Source organism: Molothrus ater, chromosome 8 (genome assembly GCF_012460135.2).
Source record: "Molothrus ater isolate BHLD 08-10-18 breed brown headed cowbird chromosome 8, BPBGC_Mater_1.1, whole genome shotgun sequence".
In the NCBI taxonomy this organism is placed as follows: domain Eukaryota; kingdom Metazoa; phylum Chordata; class Aves; order Passeriformes; family Icteridae; genus Molothrus; species Molothrus ater.
The window spans coordinates 16,133,059-16,150,761 of NC_050485.2; the positions used below are offsets into that span (position 1 = coordinate 16,133,059).

General features: G+C 39.6%; 1 protein-coding gene across 1 annotated transcript in view; it reads left to right on the forward strand.

Moving 5' to 3' along the window:
* GRID1 (glutamate ionotropic receptor delta type subunit 1) overlaps positions 1 to 17,703 on the forward strand; it is a 485,687-nt gene that overhangs the window by 375,257 nt on the left and 92,727 nt on the right. The window contains exons 6-8 of the mRNA XM_036385574.1: positions 4,520 to 4,693; positions 15,578 to 15,739; positions 16,969 to 17,088. Of these exons, the coding sequence (XP_036241467.1) occupies positions 4,520 to 4,693; positions 15,578 to 15,739; positions 16,969 to 17,088 (456 nt within the window). The remainder of the gene's footprint in view (positions 1 to 4,519; positions 4,694 to 15,577; positions 15,740 to 16,968; positions 17,089 to 17,703) is intronic.

The window sequence follows — 17,703 nt, forward strand, 5'->3', positions numbered from 1 at the left end:
CTTAGACAGGAAGTTAGGGTGTGAAGGGGCTTGGGGAACTCTGGGCCATGTGGAGATGACATTGTCCTCATCACTTGAATACCAGTCAAAAATTTTAGACAGAAGTTGACCTTATTCTTCCTTTTTGGACAGATGATGCTTTCCAAATGATGCTGGTGGTGCTGCCAGCAGATTAATTTATAGATCTTCAGTGGACAGATAAAACTTTCCCAAGCTCAGCCCAGGTGATCAGTCAGAGCAGAGTGCAGAAAAATGGCTATTGATGCTTTTCCTTTCCCCTCTCAGGACATTCACGCAGAGCATCTTTCTGCTTATCCTGCTCTGGACTCAAACTCTGTTCTTTTTAGTGCTGTTTTCACAGGTCTCTCTTCACCACTGTTTCATTGTCTATAGGGGGCAGTTTTCTATATGAGGGACAAGAAGTGTCTCACAACCCCCTGGTGTGACTACTCCTTACTTTCTGTTTCCATCCTGCACTTCTGTTGCTTCTGCCAATACTTGTTTTCTTTCCTTTCCCCACATCAGATGTGCCCAGTATGTCTGTAGGTACTACTGGTCCTCTTGATTTGAGAATTAAATGGCTTCTCAGCTGTCATCTGGGCACCTCTTTATTATTTTCCTTTATAAAATATTTTTTGAAAGTTGAGAAAAATGAGCAGAAAATAGAAGAGTAATTATCAGATAAAGTCTATCTCAGCAAGATACTTTTTTCCCCAGGGGCAGCATGTAGGCAGGTGTAAGATAATGAATGATGAGCAGAGTTTTCTTAGCACATGGCTGTAGAGCAATATTGGGAAAAGTTATGACTGCAGTGGTTTTTCTTCACTTTTTTGGAGAATATTTTTCCAGAAATGCCTATGTGCATTTTGGGTAATCAACAGTCCCTGTGCAAATTGCTGTGGCCTAATTTTTGCTTGGTTAGAGCCAGGACTGAGGTCCTGCTCACTTGTTCTCTTCATATGGAAGTGCCTCATCTTATTTTCTTGGCTTCATTTTAAAGCACCAATCTGTGTAATGATGTCTGTGTTTACTTTGATAACCAGAAGTTGGTACACTTTTTAACACTTTGCTATACTTTACTTGTTCTTGAAAAAGTTCAGACCTTTTAATAATCATTTATGAATGCAAGTGGGGCAAACATTCTAAGATATTCTCAAATTGTACAAAAATACAGAGTAAAAAAGTTTAAAAATAGAATAGAAATACAAGAAACACAGTGTGGAAATTTCAGAAGATTTAGGAAATGACACATTTCAATGCAAAATGTAGCAATTTGCAATTACAATTTATTCTAATTGTATTCCAGGTACTCTATATTTATTACTTGCCTAAGGAAATCTCACTTCTCTCCTTTTGGCTGCGATCTTCAACACTGCAGAATTTATATTTATTTATTTATTCCCATAGAAATCTGTGGGTTTTCTTTTCCTGATAACTGCTTGAAAGTTATACATAGACTTGAAACAGTACTGGATATGTACTTGCATCATGCCCAAAGAAATTTGTAGGGTTTAGAACTGGCCTGATTCTAATGCTGTGGAATTACACAGAAAGAGACTCAGTCAGCTAGGAACAAGGTCATAGATGAGCTTTGATGAGTTGTTTTAATAGTGAATAATAATAATACTAATAATTTTTTCCACACTAATATCAATGGTGGAGTTTTGTTTGCTTTGTTCAGCTTTTACTATCATTTTGTGTGCTTTCCACCCTGCGCCCCAAGAGAATTTTTATTAAGGAATAATATTTTGTTAAATCAGCACATCTTCTACTGTATAGGCTCTCACTGTGATCTGAGAAAGACATCTGGACACCCAGTGCAGAGTCCTTATCTCTAGAAATGGGGCTAATTAAATTAAACTAGGACTACATCCCTGTAGAGACTTTTAGGAGCGTTGGGTAAACAGAAGTGAGGTGTGGTACTGGATGTGTGGGAGGGCGGTGAGGACGGGAGTTGGACAGGTGATCGTGCACAGATCATTAGAATTCATTCATTGTATTAGAACATCTGTTCATTGTATTAGAACATTTTCTGTGGTAAGAAAAGTGGACAATGTCTTTTCTTTAAAGGATCAATCTTTTTTTTACATATATGTGTGTGTGTGTGTGTGTCTGTTCATGTGGGATGCAGAGAAGCCAGCAATATGTAAATGTTGAATAAATCTACCTACAGGGTAAGCTGCGGTGAACCTTCTTGAAAAATAGCTAATTGAATGATGTTTTCTGGATTTTCAACAAGTGTTCATTTATAGATGTAAATAGTGCATTGAGGAGAGTTAGAATAACCCATCAAACAGTATTGATACTACTGAAAAAATCCAAATAAATCTCTAGCTTGTCTCCATGAGCATCCTTGTTCTCACTGCTGTTCTATTTAATCCTCTAGTTTTCTCAGGGATATATTTTCTGGAAATATGTTTCAGTTCTTTAAATTATTAATGCCATTAAAATTTATAATTTTCTATCATTACCTCTAGGAAAATAGAGATTGTCATGTGAAACATAATTGTCTCATTTTGTGATTTGTGTTATGATGGTTGAGCACAACTAAAGCAGATTTAAGTATTCCCCTGAGCACTATGACATGGTATTGCAAACTAACTGAAGTTCTGTGTGTGCAGATAAACAGACATAAACTAATTCCACAAGTAACCAATATTTGAGTTTCTGAGACATCTTTGACAGGAAGTGTCTCACTTAGAGGGGACACAAAATGTGTGTGGTGAGAGCTGAACTGAAGGTTTGGATGATGTGTTTTTGGTTTTGTTTTTTTTCCGGTTTTCAGCCATTTGGTCTGAGTGTGCCTACCAAGGGATGCAGCCTAGGAGGTTATGAGTTTAAAGCTATGCCATTTAATTGTCTCTCCCTCAGAGTTCAGCTTAGAGGTGTCTTTTAACACCCCTCAGATCCACAGAGGGGAAATCTTGAGGGGTCTGTAGAGCTTGGGGGTTTGCTATATTGTCTCCTTGCAAGGCTAAAAAATGCTGCCCAGCATTTTCTCTTATGCCTCAAAATCTTTGTCTTCTGTAAGGATGTATTTGTTTTCTGATTTATTGTTTTTATGCCACGCCAGTTGGTCTGTCATTAATGCAATGAATTTCACCTTCTTCAAAGTTAAAAATTGATATTCCTAACAAAAAAAAAAGGGAAATTGGCAAAGAAGAACTGAATTGAGCCAAGGTACAGTACTAGTCAACCATAACAAGTAATTACTTCAACCCCATGGTCATTTCCCTCACAGCTTGACAGAGAAAATGTCAAGAAAACAAAATATTTTCTTCTTGAATGTTAAATGTCCAGAGGCAGGCTCACTTCTGCTGATGATGCATCACAAGCTGTGGGCCCTGGTGACCAAGTACCTGCAGCAACATGAGTGATTTGCAGCCCCCTGCACCGCAAGGGGCTGAGAGAGCCCTGTGCAGGCTGTGCACTGGGCTGGCCCAGCTGTGCAGCCAGGGCAGTCCAGCTGTGCTGGGGATGGGCTGATGTGCCTTGCAGATGCTGCTGGTGGCCCTGGTGAGGAGCTGGGATAGACAGCAGGTGCCCGGGGGGTGAGTGCAGGCAGCAGTGCCTGCCTTACCTCACAGTGAGCTCCTGCCAGGACAAAAACATCACAAGCTGCACCTTTGTTATGATTCCAGGATCAGCTAAGCCTGTGATTTTCAAACCGGGGTAAAAAATGAGGTTTTGTTTTTGTGTCTTTCTTTAAACACAAAATGTGTAAAGCATGGAGTGGAGCTGGCTTCAGCCTCCCTATAAGAGCAGTAGATGCAGGCTCTGTCCCAGGATGTATTAGGAGGTTGGGGTGTGTGAAGGTCTGCAGCGAAGCTTTAGAAATTGTGAAGCCTGGAAAGAAAAGCAGCCTGTCCTTGAGGTCTCCTTATATCTTCTCCCAAATTATTCTCTGTGCACAAACTGATGATCCTAAATGTGTCAGACCCCTCCATAAAGTTTCTTCTATTTTTTATTTCCTAATACAGACAACCTCAAAAGACTTCCTTGAGTCATTACCAGGATTAGTCTGCAGAAATGATCTACTGTACTTATGGGAAAAGTGCTTTCTTGTAATGTTGTTCACAGGTGAAAGATCCATATTTCCTGAAGACTGTTATGTTTTTCAATTGTTATTTTGTCCTGAGGATATAGTGAGGTTCTAGTCTGTCAAACAAAAGGTCTTTCTATATAAATTTCATTTCAAGGTGCCTTTTTTTTTTTTTTAAGAAATCTATTTGAGACCATTTTGGTGCTTTCCTTTGAGGAACTACATCTGCAAAATTGTAGTAATGCCAAGATGGATAGTACTGTGTTAGGCTCTTTTCTTTTGTTTCAGATGATGTATAAAAAAATAGCATCATTGTTATTAAATGCAAAATGACATTTGGCGTAGACTAAGCATGTCCATCTGTAAAATAATTCCCCTACTGTATTTAAAAAAAAAAACATTTAACCAGTAATGAAAGAAATAGATAAAATGTCTGGACAAACATATGTTTTTAAATGGCTGTGTCTTCGTTCACAGGAAATCACTGATAATGAAATATTAGAGTTGGTGCATAGTGCTCTGGGGAGAATGACAGTGATCCGACAGATTTTCCCTCTGGCACGGGACAACAACCAGAGGTGCATGAGGAACAACCACCGAATATCCTCGCTGCTGTGTGATCCACAGGAAGGCTATCTTCAGATGCTGCAGGTCAGTAGCTGTGCACAGCAGAAAAAAGTCCATCTTAAGGACTTGCCATGGGACAGTTTTCTGTGGCTGTATTAACCCAGAGGAGGAAGGAAATGAGTACAGATAAATCTGATCTGGTCAATGTTTCTTGACTTTATTAATTTATTTTATTTCCCAGTGCTGAGTGCTTTAGATGTGATGTTACGTCCATGAATTATCAGCAAGTGGTTGCACTAAGAGCTGATTTTGCATGTATTATTCACTTAAGAATCTTATTATATTTGAAAAGTATTGTGCCATCATAGTCCTGTGATATTACAGCTTGCTTATTGTATTTATGCCTGTTAGACATCTGTTGTGAAAGAGTGAACCTGGGAGGATAATAGAACTCTGATAGGTATTGGGCTGCAGAGCATTTCATATTTAGGTAATGGACTGAATCAAGCTGATGTATTCTGTCTGTCCCTTTCAATAGTTTCAGAAGTCTCCAGCAGCTGGTAATTGTCTGAGTGTTGAAAATATGCACTGCTAGTTCAAGTTTCAGGTTTTGGTAACACATCTGACTTTGGTGTTAGCAACATCTTGACATTTCTTGGCAAGTTGTCCAAGATATCAGAATTTTTTTTGCAGTCATTTAAATATTATTTAATAGGTGCTATTTCCAATGATAGTGCAATAATTCAGAAACAAAGGCCTTGTACTTTCGGTGGGACTTATGTATTTTGGTTTACTTCAGACACAGTTAAAAATCTTATTTATATCACTATTGAAGGTGTTGGAATATAGGTATAAACTTTAGTGGGACATATATTATAAACTCACTTAAAGACATTTAATTGCAAACTTAGTCTTAAACTGAGATGGGTTGAATGAGGACACAGTGGTTGAGCCTGTGAGTTGTCCAGTGTGGATGTGCATTGTGGGGTGATGGAGCAGGGCCTTGGTTAGTCTTGGGGAGGAGCTGTCACCAGCCTGGGCTGCTGCAGCCTGCTCAGGAGGGTGTGTGGGGTCAGGGCTCCTGCAAAATGGAATCCTGTCCTGGAAGAGTTTCAGACCAGGAGAGACAGGGAGAGTGTCAGGAAGGGAAGTGGGTTAAGATTTCCCAAGGAATAGGGGTGTTAATTTTACTTATTTGCACCCTACTAGAAGCAGAGACTGAAATACTTTAAGGTGCAGATACAAACAGTTCTTCCTTGAAGAGAAGCTCTTCTGGCTCAGGTTCTGTCCTAGCCATGGCAAGGTTTGGGAAAAGCCAAACACACACCCTGAGCATGGCTGTTTTCTTTCTGCGCAGGGGAAAGGCTATGTCTGCTTTGGCTCAGAAAGAAAAGACACTTTTGATCTTTGTTAGTAACTCTGAGGTATGCTGTAATGAGAACAACGGCCGCTCATTTCAGAGGATCAAAGCAATTTCCAGTATGATGAAAAATTATCTATGCTGCACCAACAAATCACTCATTGGGGAATAATCTTCCATTACAGCAGGATTTTGAGTATTGCTGCCTATGCTGGTTTATGCATAATCTAATTCAGAGACTCAACTGAAGGGCTCTGACAGGCCACTGAGCAAGTTCTAATTTGCAAATTTGCAAACTGGTAACTGGGAGTGGATTTGCTAACACCATCAGCCTCATGTCCTATTACTGAATTTAATTGATAAGGATCTTTAGATAAGGACCCTCTTCCTGCTGATTTCCAGATGTGGATTTTTGGAAACAAAGCCTTCTCAGTTTCTGTCTTCCATAAATTTTATACCACCTTAGAAACTATCTTTGGGAGAATGGAATGGTAATGGAATGGTAATGTTATGTTTTGCCCATTAGTTCCTTTTCTATGAACTTAAAAAGAAGAGAGATAAAGAAGTGCAGAGGTAAAATGTTTTTGGCAGCTGATTCTGTAGCTTTCATGTTTGGTTGCATTGGCATGAAAGACAGAGGGCACATGTGAGAGCTCTCCAAATTAGCTATCCCCAGTATATTTTAAGTGTCTATAGATTGAATACAGGATGTTTTTGTCATGTGGAGTTATACCTGAAGTGTTCCATAGCTACATTTATTTTTCATAGGTTTTGCCAAAATATCTTATGTAACACCTTGTGGACATACAGCTTATATTAATTTGAATGTGACTGACATGTTATTAATGGTCCTGTAATTCAGGTACTTGCAATTTTCTGTTTCCCTTTTCCTGCTTAAAAAGAGAGTAGTGACCTTTTGCTGTACAGAAGTACATCACTGAATTACCCCTGTTGCCAGAGGCTGCAGCAGCTCCAAGCTCCGTGTCAGGCTGCATGAATCCACCAGAGGCAGTGACTGCCTGCCAGCACTGAGTCTTTGTGTTGCTTTGAAGTACTTTGATTAAGACCACAGTTTGGAAATCCTTGCTTCATTCTCCCTTGGGCAGTCTCATATTAATAATTGCTTGTTGTCAAGGTAACTTACCAGCTATTGTTGGTTAATTATTTATTTAATGACTTTGAAGAACAATAAGCTGATCTCTGTCAACCTCTAGCTGTAGTATTTTTCTAGGGGAGAATTTAGCACTTTTAACAAGCTAGTGAAGAAAGAAACATTTACGTCATGGATTATTAACTTTGTTCCGGCTAAATTAATGAAAATCTTTTTGGAATGATTTTGTTCTCTGTGTCTTTAGTACCATATCCTGGAAGGTTGTTTTTCAGTGGGTGATCATCCCGGTTTGGCATTCTGACAAGCCTTTTAAAGATCAGGCTGTTCTGCAAGCTCATCCAAAAACTCGTCTGTTCTGAATGCTTTGTGGAAATCCAATCTTATTCCATCAACCCACTTGTCAAAATTTTGCCCATGCCCTTATTTCTTGCACGTATAATATACTCATCTGGGTTTCTGCTTCAAGTGGAGAAAAAGCTTTATAAAGTTTCCTGTCTTGATCTTTTTATTTGACTTCAGAGGACTGAATTTCTCACTGTCTTATTCTTCAGGTAGGATTTTTTGTGTCCATCTCTTTTACTGTTGCTAAATGGAAAAGACACAGTTTAGAACTTGCTTTCTTCCGTTGGCCATTGGTGTCCTGTGGTTTGAGCCAACAGTGTTGTCAGTGTTGCCTCATCTGGAGAGAAAGCAGTGAAACACTTCAGGATTCATAGTCCAAGCCAGGCCTGGTATGAATCCTCACATGGCATTTGAATGGTACATAGTGGTCTAGTTGCTATTAAACTTTATAGATGATTTCAGAAATGTTCTTACAGACTCAATTTGAAAAACTTTTGCTGTATAATTTGCTTCTTTCCAAAATATTTCTCTTGACGTATTAGTTTTGATGGCACTCTACATACTTGATTTTTGGTGAAGGTATTTTTTTCTTTTGTTAGGTTAGTCACAATGCATTAATAAATTCAAAATCAGATTTTTTTTGTTTGTTTTTTTAAAGAAAGATTTCTCTTTAGAAATGTAATTCCCATTAGTTTTTTTTTGCCCTTGCTTACTATTTATGTAGTTGATGAGTTCAATCCATGTAAGATTCTAAAGCTTTTAAAATATATTACAGGGACACAGTGTATCTGAAATAATTTAGCATGACCCAAAATGCATAGTAGGATTGAAAAGGCAAAAAGAAAACTCCAGTATCCTGTGTCACAAAATTAATGAGCTTATTCCTGACTGAGAGTCCAGCCTCTCTGCTGAAGAACTATTCCAGACATTGCTTGGACATATTTGAGGAGACATTGAGAAGTGTGGGAAGATATTCATTGAAAGAGCAGATCTTCTCCTTGAATAAAAATTCCATTCTTCAGTGATGTGTCCATCAGATATCTATGTAGGCATCTCTTAGCAGTTGCTCCTACAACGCTGGGTTTTTATTTCTGATCTATTTTCTGTCCAGGAGTCACTGCAATATAACTACTGTAAGTGAAGTTATTTCTTAGGATGTGTTTGAGTGCCTAAACTTAAGGGCCTGGTCATGCAATTTTGTCCAACTAAATGGCTTTATTCTCATCTGGCTTGTTAACACTGCTATTATTACACAACTGTAGAGTGCTACTGAGGGGCAGTAAATATTGATTAAACCCTATTAAAGCATTCACTTTCTCCCATAAAGGATTGATGAGCCACATTTTTCCTTTTCTTTCAATGCAAACCTATATTTACTGGTCTCTTTAGCAAAGTTTAATTTGGATTTTTGGCCAGATGTTCAGTCACAGTGAAATTGTTTCTGAGTACAATGTGAATGTAAAGTATCCTTGAACTGACTTTACTGCCCATTGCCCAGCACAAATCTCTCCCTGAAGCCCAATGACATGTGTTTTCTACGAGGTGTGTTAGCAGAAGAATTCATTAAAAACCCCAAAGCACTGCGGGTGTCCCGTGGCCATGGGGGATTTTGTGATCACACTGGAGGTTAAAACCCCAGGTAGGCTCTGCAATGATCTTTTCTTCTCTGCCTCTTTTGACTGCTGGATTTCTCTATTTGCATAATTATTTCATTGAATTTTTGTTCGCCACTCAATCAGGAAGCAGACAATAGTGGCTCAAAAAAAGCATCAAAAGTACCTCCATTTTTCATTTATCACCTCTGAAACCTAATTTGTACCTATATTTATTTATAAATGAGGTAAAATAAAATTATAATCTTTGATGCTGTTTTACACAATTCCAGCATTTACCTCTTGTCCTTCTGTTTGACTCTTGGTTATGTTCAGTTCTCTTTATCAAGGCACTCCTACTAGACTTTGCTTGCATAGTTAGTGTTAGCTGTGCCAAATTCCTGAGATGTTTAGTGACTGAAGCCAATGCCTCCAGCTAACAAACTTGGGCATTATAGGGTAATCCAGGCCTTGTATTATTGCTGACACATTGTTACAAAACATACTGGCAAAGAAAACACTCATAATGATAAATGCCCACAATAAATAGCTGAAGGACAGTGAGCATTCAGAGACTAGAACCTGTAAGAAGGGAAGAGTGTTGTGATATGTGTAACTGTGTAAAAACAGGAGAAAATTTACAAGCAAAGAAGAGCTGCTTATCAATTAAAAAGAGATTCTGAGAGTGCAGTCTTACAAAGAACTATTTGGAAAGCTCATTGAGATACTTAAAACTAGAATGGGCAGAACACTAAATAATACAGTAGTTAGATGCCTTACTGACAGAAAGCTTGAATAAATATACACTTGAGGCCTATTTTTTGGTGGTTGTAGGAGAATTTTAGTCATTTTATTTCATTTGCCTTAGGGATAATAAATAAACAGCCCTTTGGAAGTTGGAAGATGACATTTGAGTCTTTAATGAATGTTTGTTTTTGACTGTGTTTCCCTGAATGCCAGAGTGCTGGCTGTGATCCCGCTCTCCCTGAGCAGCAAGTGTGTATTTATAATCTAGGCACTGGTGTGCTGTCTCACAACAGGCTCTGCCCACGAGAGATGATGGCTGTGGTCAGGACCAGGACAAACAGCTCCCAAGGCAGCCCTGGGGACAGTGGTGGCCAGGACAGGGCTGTGGTGTGGCACTTTGTGTGCCTCCACCAGCTGGGGCTGCTGAGGGAGAGGCTGCAGTGCAGGCCTCAGTCTCCAGGGATGGCCGGGCCCCATCCCCTGGTGCCCCTGCCTGTGAAAGGGGTGTCCAGGCACAGAACCTCCAGACACACCTGCCTGAGCTGCAGGAGCCCCTGGATACACCTGCCTGAGCTGCAGGAGCACATGGAAAGAGGGAGGAAAGGCCCATGGGAAGGGGGAGGAACATCAGGGACGCTGGGAAGGAGTTGGAGAGCTGGCTCAAAGCGCAGTCTGCAAGTGGACCCACAGCTAAACAGATCCAAACTTTCCTGCTGGCACCACCCAGAAGGGAGGGATGGAGGGTGGTGAAGAGCGTGAAAACCTGCAGGAGGAGGAGACTTTCCCCAAAGCCTGATGTGCTCTTGCAGAGTCACTTGACCACTTGCAGGCTGAAAAGACCCTTCAGATCAGGGGAGAGGCTGGAGCTGAGTAAGGCAGCCTCATCTGCTCCTTGTGTAGCAACTGGCTCAACTCAGAAAGCACAGCAGGTGACAGCAGTGGGTGACTTTATTCTGAGACACATGGAGGCACCTGGTTCCTGATACGACATTGTAACAGGGATGGGACTGAGTGACTACGAGGCCTCATACACTGGCCATGATCTGCTGCTGTTGATCTGTGTGGGCCACAGAGATACAGCCTGCAGTGGTCTGAGGGGGATCCAGAAAGAAGAGAAGTCAGTCAGAAATGCCAGGAGGCCTGCAGGAATAAACAAATGGTGTTCACCCTAGAAAAAACACAAAACACTAAAAGGAAGTCTCTCTGCAGAGACTGAAATCTGGGACAGGAAGCTGCTGAGAAACACAGAGAAATTGTCTGAGCAGTCAGGGATCAGGTTTGGAAAACTAAAGCCTGGACAGAATTAAGTCTGACCATGAATGTCAAGGGAAAACCCAAAATCTTCTATATGTACAGTTGGTGATAAAAGGGAAATGAGCAAAAATATGAACCATCTGAATGAAATAGGAGACTTGGTTACTCAGGATAAGGAGAAGGTTGAAGTCCTCAATGATTTATTTGCTTCAGTCCTCACTGGCGAGTCCTCCAGTCACATGTTGTGAATGCCCCAAATTTGGCAGTGTCCCAAGGCCAGGATGAACGGGGCTTTGAGCAACCTGGTCTAGTGAATGGCATTCCTTCCCACAGCCAGATGGGGGTTGGAGTTAGATCTTAAAGGTCCCTTCCAATCCAAGAAATTCTGCCATTCTTTGACATGTATTTAAGAAAATGAAACAAGTCAAATTTTGAGTCCCTCTGCTCTAACAATATCCTTGTTAGCACACCGTTATACCATGAATAAGGCATCAATCTTTGCTGCTCCTGCTAAGATGCTCTCTGTCATTACAGACACAAATGTGCAACTGCACCAGGCAGTACCTGAGCTGTGGAAGTTGACACACAGGTTTAGGGCATGCTGGCGTGTGCATAGCAGTCACCATGATCTCTCTCCTCAGGCAGCAGGCATTTCTGGTGGGCTGCACTTGCTCTGAACTCCTCTTCCATCTGCTTCATCCTTGGAGCTGATTGCTGTGGCCACTCACAGAGCAGTTTTGGCAGCAGCAGAGTACAGATGCCCAGCTTCGGAATGAGTTTTTGAAGTAGTGGCATCTCAGTGTCAGCTTGCCTTTCAGCTGATCTCTGGCTAGATTCCTGGCTTTGCTGGCCACTCAGGAGTTGGGGTCAGTCTTTGTGGCTTGCTGGCCTTCTCAGAAGAGCACTTGTCTGTGATTAGTCCCTCTGAAGGAGCAAAGAGCTTTCTTCATACTTAACTTTGAAAGTAAAATCATTCTGGAAACTCTCATGAAATTCACATAGCAACTTCTATGAAATGACATTTAATACTGTGATAGATTTCCATTCTTGAAAATTTCTGCTTGCTCTACTAGTGTATGGTGGATTTATTTCTTCAGTGCAAAAAAGAGTTTCATGAAGTATGGAATCATTTCCAGAAGATAAACCAGAACATGCCTAAAATTATTCATGTACAGGATATATTCTTTAACATATTGGTGAAGCAGTCACCATCATTCTTATAGCAGATAGATCAAAAACCATTTCAGTACCTCCAGCTCTTACACTGTCAGCAATGGAGAGAAAGAACTAAAAATTACTGTCATTTCCTCCAAACATGACCAAAATCAAGTACTTTGTTCTAGTCTAGGAATTTTTATTCTATTAAGGGAAATTGCTTCAGAAAGATATGTCCTTTCTTCCTCTGTTCCCCTGTGAATATCCTAATAGGGGAATTAAAAAATGCTGCTGAGCTTTGAAAACCCAAAGTAGCCGAGTATATTGCCTTGTTTCAGTTCTCTCTGGCTTTGCTACCGATTCTGAATGCTACCCGAAGATGAATTTTTAAAATTAACTATTTTCTCATGCCTCTGACTGGTGGAATCAGAGTACAGCCGAACCCTTGGGTATCTCAAAAATTCCCTTTCATTGGTCAAATTCATACTCACAGGGAACTTGACAGTTCATTGAAAATTAAAGTATGTGTGCAGGTACAGTAACAAGGGCATGCAGGCCATGTCTGCTGAATTCTTTTTCTTCTCTCAGCATATTCTGGAGGTTACAGGAAACTCATATTGCAAATATGATTTATGACATATGCAGAGATTTGGTTGTATTTGAATGTAATAAAGAAAATTATTAGAATCTGAATTTACTGTGAGATCAGGCCAGAATGCTTGTGGGTTTTTTTTGGTTGTTCTTTTTTTTTACCATTAGAGATCCAGCTTTAGTTTTGGAAATTTTGATGCTGTTTTTTTTCCTAGCTTGCATATTTTCTGTTCTAAAATAGAAGTGTTGATTGTGTGAGTAAGATGCAGCTTACTCTTCCATAGATGTTGCCTCTTCAGTGAGTAATGAGTAAAATGTAGTTATGCATGCATGTCATTTTCACTGGAGTAAATAGAGTACGATTATATGATGGAAGGAATTTTGCTGATTAAAAAGCACCATTTACTCATATTTGGGATGAGGCTTTCAGCAGAAGAGAATCAGAGTGGCAAAATACCAGTGGATAATACAACAGAACATGCAGAATATTCTTTCCATGGCAAAAAAAAGTACTCTGGTGTATGCTCTGCAACATTTTCTTCTGCCTTGGTACAGATGTCCAGATGTAGAATAAGGATAAATGTGTGGAGACTCCTCTTGTGCAGACCTCTCAGTTCATAGCATTCTTTCAAAAGAAGTTAATGGAACAATAGTGATGCGAAGTCCGTTAAAGGTCGAGCTGAACGGTGAGGATTGGGTTGGAAAACACAGGATTTTTTGTTTTGCTCTCCAGCAGGAGGTAATTTGAGTTGGGTGCCGGGTTGTGCAGGCTGAGATCCTCAGTGCAACTCTCCCAAGCTCTGTCAGTCACATGTGCAGAACTGTGGTGTCTTCTCCAAGCACATGAAAAGCAGAAAGCAGTGTACCCAAGTGCATCTTGTATTTTGCCTTGGAGCTCTCTGCTAGCAAACCAAGCACTGTTTTTGGGAATGAGGCTGCAGTTTTCCAGAACTGCAAAAGAACAGTGCCAAACGGAGAATATAAAAGGCATTTCTGATCTGTGGGTGTTCCAAGGCAACAGACAATTTGTTGTCAGTTAAAAGCGAGTCTGCAAAACCAAATTCACTTGGGAGCAAAGAAGATCATGAAGGCTTGTAATAAATGGCATTTTTCCTTATGTATTTTAAACATATTTCTAAGAAATTGGATTTTGTGGTTTGGGGTGGTGTGTCTTGTGGGATTTGAGGTTTGTTTGGATTTTTTTTCCTGTGAAGAGTTGTTTAACCCAGAAGAAAAGTGCCCTCCTGAATAATAAGGATTTGCTTGATTGCTTTATTTGAAAGTTGTTTGGAAATACCTATAGAACTGGGAAACAGATGCAATTGAACAGAAACTTGGTTGCTGGGACTCCTATCAACTCCTTAATTACGTTTCTTAAAACCAGAGGAAGTATGACATATAGCTACTTCAGGAAATATTCTAAAAAGAAAATATTTAAGTGGATAAAATAGCAAAAAAAGGCAATGTGGAGTGCTTGTTCAGCAAGGCTGGAAAGAAAAGAAGGGGAAAAAATGGCAATGCCAGATGAGAGAGATTCTCCCTGATAGTATCTCATAGGCTTTGCATTGTTTTCATGTTAAGATCCCTTTTTATGCTCAGTCACTTAAATAAGTGTGTATTTGCAAGATCTTTTTTTCTTTGTATTTTGATTCTTTCAAAATTAATTTTTGCTTAGATATCTTTTGTTCAGATTTACTTATACTGGAAGATATTTCAAAGTGCCTAGGTTCTCAATTTACGTCAAACTCCAGATTATGGAACATGAAACATTTTGTTTCTGGAGATTAACATCTTACAGATATCAGAAGTTTACTTCCACCCAGTGATTCAACAGTAATAAGTGTTTGAGCTTTCATAGAGTGTCATTTTTATTGAGACACCTAAAGAGTCATATTTATAGGAAGTATGCAGCTGAATTAACTTCCACCTGCAACCCTTTCCTGCTCTCTAGGCATTACTTTCTAAGATGAACTAGAAAAATCCAGGAGATAAATGGCAAAGTAAGGGATGATCATGATTAAAGCCTACAGCTAGAAGAAATATTATTATTATTAGTATTAGTGTCGTCTCAGCCAACTTCCTCTACTAAAGTTTTACCATCTGAGCTGGATACCACTGCCTGTCAAAAGATCTAATCACGTATTGCTAGACGTGTCTTGGTTTGAAAAATTAAATACATAGCTCAGCATTACTAGTGTGGTGTTCTGTTCTTACTGGAGTCTTTGTCATCAATTCTTTATTTCTGTTTCTCTCATGTGAATTGAAGACTAAGAAGGCTAAATTCAGTAGCTCCAGAGAAAGTAACACATAACCAGTGTCATGAATATTTGGTGGAAAGAGATGCTAAGACCAAAATAATACTGTCATTTCTCCTCCTGTTCTAAAGACTTGTGTGTGTGTTGGATTTTGCTGTTCCAGAAATTACCAGTTGCTCAAATGAATAAAACCCCCAAGAACTTAATTCCATCCTGTCTTTCCCTCCTTGCTGAAAGGGCTGAAAAAGTAGCAATCCTTGTCTTTCATTGATAGATAGCTGTACTCCCTCTATAGTTTGAGTTTATATGTGGAGTGTGATTTCTCTTTACAGCACTGCATTGCAGTAATGCTCAGGCAGTGCCCATGTGCCAGAATCCCTTGGACAGAGGGACTCAGGAGCACAGACATTTGTCTCAAATGCTTTGGCTGTTGAACATGTTGAATATACCCAGCTTTTAGTTCTTATTTATGCCTTCTTTAGTTTTCTTTGCTGGTTTTTATCATTTCTTTGGAAGATGCTCACATAAAAAAAAGCAGCTCATTCTTATTATTGTTTGCAGGTTTCCAACCTGTACCTGTATGACAGTGTGCTCATGCTGGCCAATGCTTTCCACAGAAAACTGGAGGACAGGAAATGGCACAGCATGGCAAGTCTGAACTGCATGAGGAAATCCACCAAACCTTGGAATGGAGGAAGATCCATGCTAGAGACTATTAAGAAGGTGAGAAAAGGCAAACCACCATTTTGTGAGCAATTGAATGAGTTGCTTCATGTCTATTTGAGCATTTGAAGGTTTTAACTTGTGTTCAACTTTTCTTTGATGTATTACAAGCAAGTGATCTACAACAACCAAGGACAATCTGCAGCTCTTAAACAAGCAAATGATTTATGATAAACAAGTTGCGCACAGTGCAGTGTGGGTCCAGTGGTGCTGTGTTCTGCTTCTGTACTCTAGCTGCCTTCTGTGCAGGAAGTAGGATCAGGAGTAGTCATGGGCATTGATTCATGCATTTTTGCAAAAGGATAACTTAAGTGGCTTGAAGTGGGCAGGAGGGGAAATAAATTATGAGGTTTAAGAATTATGTTGCATTTTTGACAGCTCAGATAGCTTTGTAAGTTAGCTGAGCGTTAGTATCTACTTGTGTACTGTATCCCAGAGCAGAGCAAGAAGGATCTGATTTGGCTAAGCTGTCACTAACAGTTACACTGTCTTGCACCATGCTGAAATACTCAAACGTGGACAGAGCTGTGGCTTTGCAGACACATGGCAATTTCTTGTATAAAAGTTACTTGATCACAAGTAATAGTAGAAAAAAAACCTAATTTGTCACTATTCCAACTTTTGTAGTTGTTCAGAAGAAACTCCCTGTTCCCAAATATATATTGATGAAATAATTTTTCTTCAGTAAAATGATGCAATTGGGTCATTCTGACAAGTTCTAATGATGCCATCCTTTGTTGCTAAATTAATTTGAACTTTGATGTTACTTCAAGCTTCATTGCTACAAAGCCAGAATCAAACTCTGATAGCTTCAGAGTTGCAATTTTGTCTTTCCTTCATGCCTCTCTTGGGAGCACAGCAGGTGCCCTCTTTGTTTTGGTACTCAAGGCAAGAACTGAGCCCGCTGCCCTCAGTTACACTGGGAAGGCTGTTGTCTTACAGTCCACTAAGGCCCTTCTCTTTTTCTTTGGGGTCTGTTTCTGTGGACAGTAATTACCTGATGGCCATAAACACTGGGTGTGTCAGTGCTAAAGTATTTTTCTGAAAAAAATTGAAAAACTGCAATCTTTTGTCTAGTGCTGGGTTTGAGCTACTGAAGAACATGCAAGGGCCACATTTAAGTTGACTGTAAACATGATTTAAACATATTTGGCGCACATTTTATGCAGAGGAGTGTTTATGAAAGCAAATATATTCTGTTCTGAAATTTCTCAAACTTATTTCCTTAGGGCCATATAACTGGGCTGACTGGTGTTATGGAGTTCAGAGAAGATGGAGCCAACCCCTATGTCCAGTTTGAAATACTGGGCACCAGCTACAGCGAAACATTCGGCAAAGACGTGCGGAGGGTAAAGATATGCTGCTTCCTTCTCTCTTTTGTTTTCCTCTGAATAATATACATCTTGCCTCACAGGAGAAAATGTTATTCTTCAAGAATGAATTAGTGCTATGCTGCAGAAGACATTTACTCTTATGAGAAATATTTTCTAATTTATTACACACTTAAATCTTGAAAACTGGTTTTATATTGGTAGGCAGGAATCCTGCAAGATATTTCTTGTATGCAGTAACGATGCAATGGCATAAGCATCCTGTGAATATAATAGTGAAGACTGCACAATTTAGCTTATGTATTTTATTGTTAATTAAGATAGAATTGCTGTAATAGAAATATGGAAGATACAACACAATTGGCACTTGTCTTACCAACGAAGACAGCTGAGTTTATAAATTACATAAACACACGAGGATGTTTTAAGTGTAGCTGCTGCAAGAATTTGAGATAAATAAAAAATTCTGGAGAAGAAAATTTCCAAAATGAAAGATGCTCTGTCATGAAAAGTAAAGATTGACCTATGGTGGTAGCTGGTGGAACAACAACAAGGGTGGAACTGCCAAGGACTAGAAGTCAGTTAAAGTGGTTCCATAGGATTGACATAAATTGTTTTGTTCTGTGAAGGCTA